At 40.3% G+C, this 5,781-nt stretch overlaps 1 protein-coding gene across 3 annotated transcripts in view; it reads right to left on the bottom strand.

Annotated features, from left to right (window-relative positions):
• Positions 1 to 3,285, bottom strand: part of ZNF330 (zinc finger protein 330) — a 13,776-nt gene extending 10,491 nt beyond the window's left edge. Inside the window, exons 1-2 of one of the 3 annotated variants that reach the window (XM_015600668.2) lie at positions 3,095 to 3,285; positions 1,058 to 1,190 (exon numbers count right to left, since the gene is read on the bottom strand). In XM_015600668.2, coding sequence (XP_015456154.1) covers positions 1,058 to 1,177 — 120 coding nt within the window. In that variant the 5' untranslated portion in view covers positions 1,178 to 1,190; positions 3,095 to 3,285. Of the gene's footprint in view, positions 1 to 1,057; positions 1,191 to 2,868; positions 2,954 to 3,094 lie in introns of those variants that run through there. The other 2 variants (XM_006906230.3, XM_015600669.2) reach the window with 2 other exon arrangements.
• Positions 3,286 to 5,781: the final 2,496 nt, after the last annotated feature.

The raw sequence follows: 5,781 nt of genomic DNA, 5'->3' as shown, positions 1-5,781 counted from the left end.
CTCCCTGAGAGCAACACATGTGTGACGTGAGGCATGCAAACTACCAGTGCCCACGAACCCAAACGGAAGGAGTAAGACAACCTGAGAAAATGGAATAAGCAAAAACAAACAAAAGCCAAAGATGGAACTACAAGGTTGTTGCAGTTTCCAGTTGTCCCTGTGTCCCAGCTACATCCTGCCCTTCCCTACTACACGTTAGCCCACTAGTCACATGATAATTGGTATTTCTCCCCACTTATTGAAGTTGGAGTTGTCATTTATAAACAAACAATTCTTAAGTAACATACGAAACCACTGATCTATAAGCTTACGGAAAGAGGACTGTGTCATGCACCTATCACCCACAGTGCCTAAAATAGGACCTGGCACAGGGTAGATGCACAATAGTTTGTGCAATTAAATCTTATTAAGCATTTCATATGTTATGATAAAACAAAAGAAAAAAAAAAAAGGAGTAGCGGGAATAGAAAAAGTAGAGAGGAGTCGAAATAGGGAAATGTGGGACAACCCAGAGACACGTCATCAAAGAAAAGAAAGGAGTAATGATAACATAATCTCTTGCTTCTCCCAACTTTGACCAAAGAAGCCCAGAAATGATCAGGACTAACTCAGCTGGCACAGGGAAATAAGGTAGTAGAACAGGAAAACAAAAGAGATGTCAAGAAAAGTAGGAAGTTTAGAAAAGGGAAATCAAATGAGTTAAGAATTGCTATGAGAATATGATGAAAAAGCTCCAATTAATAGGACAAATTAAGGCATAGAAGAGTAGAGAAGCTGGAAAAATTGTTGTAAAGATCCTAGTATGTATTCTTGGCCAGTATCTATCAGCAACAGTAGCCAAGGTAATATGCCAGATTTTATACATAATATAAACTCAAAAATCATTGCTACTTAGTGTTAATAAAAACAATGAACGTGCCTCTAACAGATTTCAAATTCAATAAAATATATGCAGCAATGCAGCAATACTATATTCACTAAAATTCTATTCAGGTGTTTTTCAAATAACTATTATATAGTATTTCAACTATCAAACGATATCAGAAAAAGCTGTTACCATTGAAGCGTTGCATGGGTGTTTTGCTAAATCTATGGTGCTTCTTGATGCTCTTAGCTGTTTTTCACGTTCCCGGCGATTCTCTGCCTTCTTCCTGGCTCCCGTCTTTTTTTTAGGCATTTTCTCCCTCTTTCTTTACAAAAGAACAGAGACAGTATATGATTCCTGGTTGCATTTGCTATTTTAAATAAACTAAGAAATTTATTCTCATTCAAATTCTAAATTCAACCCTGTCAATTACTTGCACTACCAAACAATTCTAACAAATGTAAACAAAAAAATTTTCTGAAAAGCCTAGTTTTCTTTCCCACTGGGAAAAAATAGTTTCCCTGATGTTAAGTATTCTTTAAAAATTACTCTATAGCAAGTTAAAAATATACATGTTAGGCAAATATCATTAACAAGAAATCATTAAAAGGTGTATTATTTACCCAGTTTATATCACTTTTTTGAGCTATGTATTCAGACTTGATGCTGCCAAAGCTTTAAGTACAATAAATCATATTCCTCCTATGTAATATCTAAATAAAATATCTAATATAGTCAAGTCAAATGACAACATTAAATACAAACTATTCTCTCTGAAAAGATATTAAAGGTATTAGTTGCTTTTACTCTGAAAGCTGACCTTCTCTCTACATGCAGTGTCTTCACTTAACATCATCGATGCGTTCTGAAACTAACTGAAATGACCTGTAACAAAACTAATTTTACCACTGGCAACTTGATAGAAAGAACAGTTAAGTTCCTAGCCATCTCATGAAAGTTATAACGAAATGACCTGAAAGAAACATTATTCCAAGACCTGGTATAATTTTAACAGGGTTCAAATTTATGTTTAAGGGCATATAGCTACCACATATATTGAAATAATGACTTTAAAACTGGCTTCTGTCACTTAGTTGCGAGAACCAAATTTAGTAAAACAAGATTTTTACTAAATAACACATTTTTATTTGGTTTTTCATCAATCTGAAAACTAGAAGTTCCCTAGGGAGTCCAGTCCTATCTTTCCACAGTGCCTTCCAGCCCTGCCTGGAATATATTAAGCACTCACTAAATGAAGAGCTACACTAAAGAACGAGTCTATGTGCTTGCTGTGAAATCTCTCAATTTTCTTAATATTCTTCAAAATACGTATTTTTAAAGTCTCTTTTAAAAGCGATTCTCAAAGTTCAACTCTTGATATTTCTAGCCCCTACTCAAGAACTACAAATTCTAAACCTCCAACATAGGCTCAAGTTTCAGTGGTTACTGTGACACACACACCTCCCTGAAGACATAAACATTCGGATTCAAGGAAACTAAAGTGTATCCATGATACATGGAGCGAGTTCCAAGAAAGCGCACCTCGAAAGAGATTTATATTTCTTATTCAAAGGGGCATATTACAATATAGCAAAATCATGCACCAGCTTGTACCTGACACAGCAGGAAGGTCACTCATAAAGTTTTCCTACTTTGGGTTTCAACTCTTATGTTAGAAAATCCAATCAAAAACCAAGTGGTGGGACGTTGCGACTTAAAAATATGGACAAATTAAGCCAGGAAATTTAGTTAAGTGGTTACTTGATAAATGTCCAAGCCCTCTAAGTCACCCTTTCAGTATATCAAATGACGAAATCTAGGTGGAAAAAAAAAAAAAAGTGTACTGTGATGGCCAAAGGAGATCAGAAAATCATACGGATGAATTTTCTGAGTTCCTAGGGATGAATCCGCTGAGAAAGTTGAGCCTCGATTTCTTTTTCTTCAGTCTGTCTTGAAAATTTAAAGGGTAAATTCTTTTTTTTTTTTTTTTTCCCCAGCCTTACATGGGTTTAAGCCTTTCTCCACTAACGCTCTGACTTCTTCAGGACGTAGCCGGTGTCACTAAATAAGGACACAGGCGCGGGGTCCCTGCAGCCGGGAGACCCAGAGGGGTGGAGGGGGCGTCCAGAGGAGACGCGGCGGAGGTGCCACGCGGCTCGGGGAACCGACAACCGTCACCCGCCCGCGGAACGCCCTCCCTCGCGCGCGCTCCGGGCCGACCTCGCTCACCCTGACGGGGAGGCCGGGCTCACTCCGGGGCAGAGGGGCAGGGAATGGCGTGGTGCCGGCCCGCGGCAACAGCAAATGCAGCCCGCTGACCACGACTCCCCGGGGGCAGAAGCTACTGAGACCCACGCAAGGAGGACCGAGTCAGTTTCGGACACTAGGAGCGGGACCGGATGTCCTCTTACGACAGCAGCGTCCTTACGGCAGCACGTTGACAGAAAGGAGTCCGCCCCCTCTCTTCGCTCCGCCCCCTTTTGTTCGCTCCGCCCAGGCCCCGCCCACTCCCGCGGGGGGCGGGCTCCCAGTCCCGGGATGAGGACCCCGCGGGAAGGAGCAGACTGATAGAAAAAAAGAGAAAAAGTGGGGAAGCGGGAGGAAGGGGCACTGGAAGACTCGCTCCATTTTATTCTTTTCAGAAAAGGAGAAATCCAAAGGAAGAGAAAATCTGGAAGGAAGAGAAAATCTGGAAGGAAGAAGTCAGTGAACTCACAAACTTAGCACTGTATCCGTTGACTCATACGTTAAAGTCTTGCTGAATTCTTTTGCAAACTTTCCGCTACCTACAGCCTCACATTCCACTCTTCGTGTTTTCTGCACGAGCCGTGCTTTGGTTGCCTGGTGATTAAGTTCTACCCTCCTTTGTCTCCTATTTCTACTGTGCCCTCTGGAATTCCATTCTTTTGTAAACAAATTCTCCTACATGCGGGGCCTCTAGTGTGTGCTTCCCTGTCTTTAACTGAAACCTAACATCTTCTCCTTGGCAAAGACGGCTTTAAATGTCTCTGGAGTGAAGGGTGCTCATTTCCTCACACTTCTTTTAACTCTTGATTAGGAGGTAGGGTCCATCCCTTTAATCCCCAGTGCCTCACTCAGATCATCATTTCTCCTTTCCATGTAGCCATTCCGCTATTTAACCTTCATCATTGCTATTTTTTTTTATCCACTCCTTATTGATGGAAAACTTTGGAACCTGACTTCCAAGTTCTACCATCACCCAGAGTTTCTTAAAATCCAAATGAAAGTCCCATTCTCTTGGGATCTTGATTTCTTCATCTCTCACAGCCATCACCTCCACTCCACTACAGGCATCTATTCTTGTGACCACACTCCAGGTCTTGTCATCAGGTGGAAGCGCTCCTGATGAAATCCCAAATTCGAGCAGACTAACCAACCTCCTATCTTACCAACGCTCTCACTTGATTTTCCCTCCTAACGAAGACTTTGAATCTCTTGACCCTTCTGGTTTCTTCCTATCGATCATCTCTCTGCCTTCTTCCCTTCTTTTTCCCTCAGTTCATAAAACGCAGTTTATCACATCGATCGCATTTGCTTTATTTTTTTTTCTGATCAAACTAACTGGAACATTCCCAATTCAACAGCTCGCTTGAATTGGGACTTCTGAGTGTTGTTAAGGGGGAAAAAAATACACAGTTAAGATTTTTCTCTAAATCCAAAGTTGTCAACCTCCACAAGACTCACGAAATTGCTCTTCAGTTCTGTATTTTCCAAATCAATCTATCATTTCCATTATCCACATGGCTTTACCAAATCTCTTTCTTCACCCTTCCCATCACTTTGTCAATTTCAGCAGCTATCGTTGCCTCCTATTACACAGAGAAAATAGAATAATATCAATATTGGCAATATTTCATTTTGTGCTCCTGGTATTCTGATTACTTTACATGTGCAGTATTAACTCTTAATTTTACTCATGAGGAAACTTGGGCAGAGACACTATACAACTTGCCCCAAGATTACACAGATGGCTTGGCTTGTGGTATTGTCTTTGCAGCAGTTCTTAAACTTTTTTGTCTCGGGACTCTGTAAAAACGCTTAAAAATTGAAGACTCTACCAAGCTTTTGTTTATGTGTATTATGCCTATTGATGTTTACCACATAAAAGTTTTAAAAGAGGTAAAAGTCAAATATTAATTCAGTAAAAATAATACTTATATCGCATATTAGTACAAATAACATATTTATATGAAAAATCACTATATTTTCCCAAACAAAAAAAAACAGAAGACTGGTACTGTTTTACAGTTTTTCAAATCTCTTTAACATGAAGCTTAATAGAAGGCAGGTGAATTCCTACATCTGCCATCCTATTGAGAAATGTTTAGATGTTCTCATTTTCCCAACATATAGTTAGATAAATCGCAGAGATCCTCTGGGGAAGAACTGGGGGAATTATTATGGCGTAACTTTTATGATATTTCAGGGCCTTCCTCCTGAGGATCTAGGCTTTTCTCTGTTGATGGTTTCCATATCCGAAAACTGGCTCAGATATTAAAAATTGGGCAAAGAATTCATTAATGGAGTATTGCTCTCCGGTGGCCATGCAATGCTTGATTTCTTTTGATTATACAGACTGAGCGGTATCCTTGTTTGCTGCTCATCTGTTTCGCTCCTGGGGACTCCATACTCTATCATCCATCTCCTTAATCTTTGGAAGATCAGGCCCTCTCCTTTACCGTCACTCATCCCTTGCCACTGATTAGAATAATTGTGCCAGGTTACATTGTAAAGAAAGCCAAGTTATTGATCCAGTGGCCAGGAGGAAAGCTGAGGGCAGATCTTGTACTACAAGAAGGAGGCCTCTGCATCATTTCCAAGCAAGCTAGGGAGGGGGGAGCACTATCCATTAAATCAGGAATATGGACCATGTTCAGATTCAGAGGGTTCAGGAA

This window comes from Pteropus alecto, unplaced genomic scaffold (assembly GCF_000325575.1).
Source record: "Pteropus alecto unplaced genomic scaffold, ASM32557v1 scaffold50, whole genome shotgun sequence".
In the NCBI taxonomy this organism is placed as follows: Eukaryota; Metazoa; Chordata; class Mammalia; order Chiroptera; family Pteropodidae; genus Pteropus; species Pteropus alecto.
Note: the sequence above shows the minus strand (reverse complement) of the source record. Positions and strands in the feature narration are given on the sequence as shown.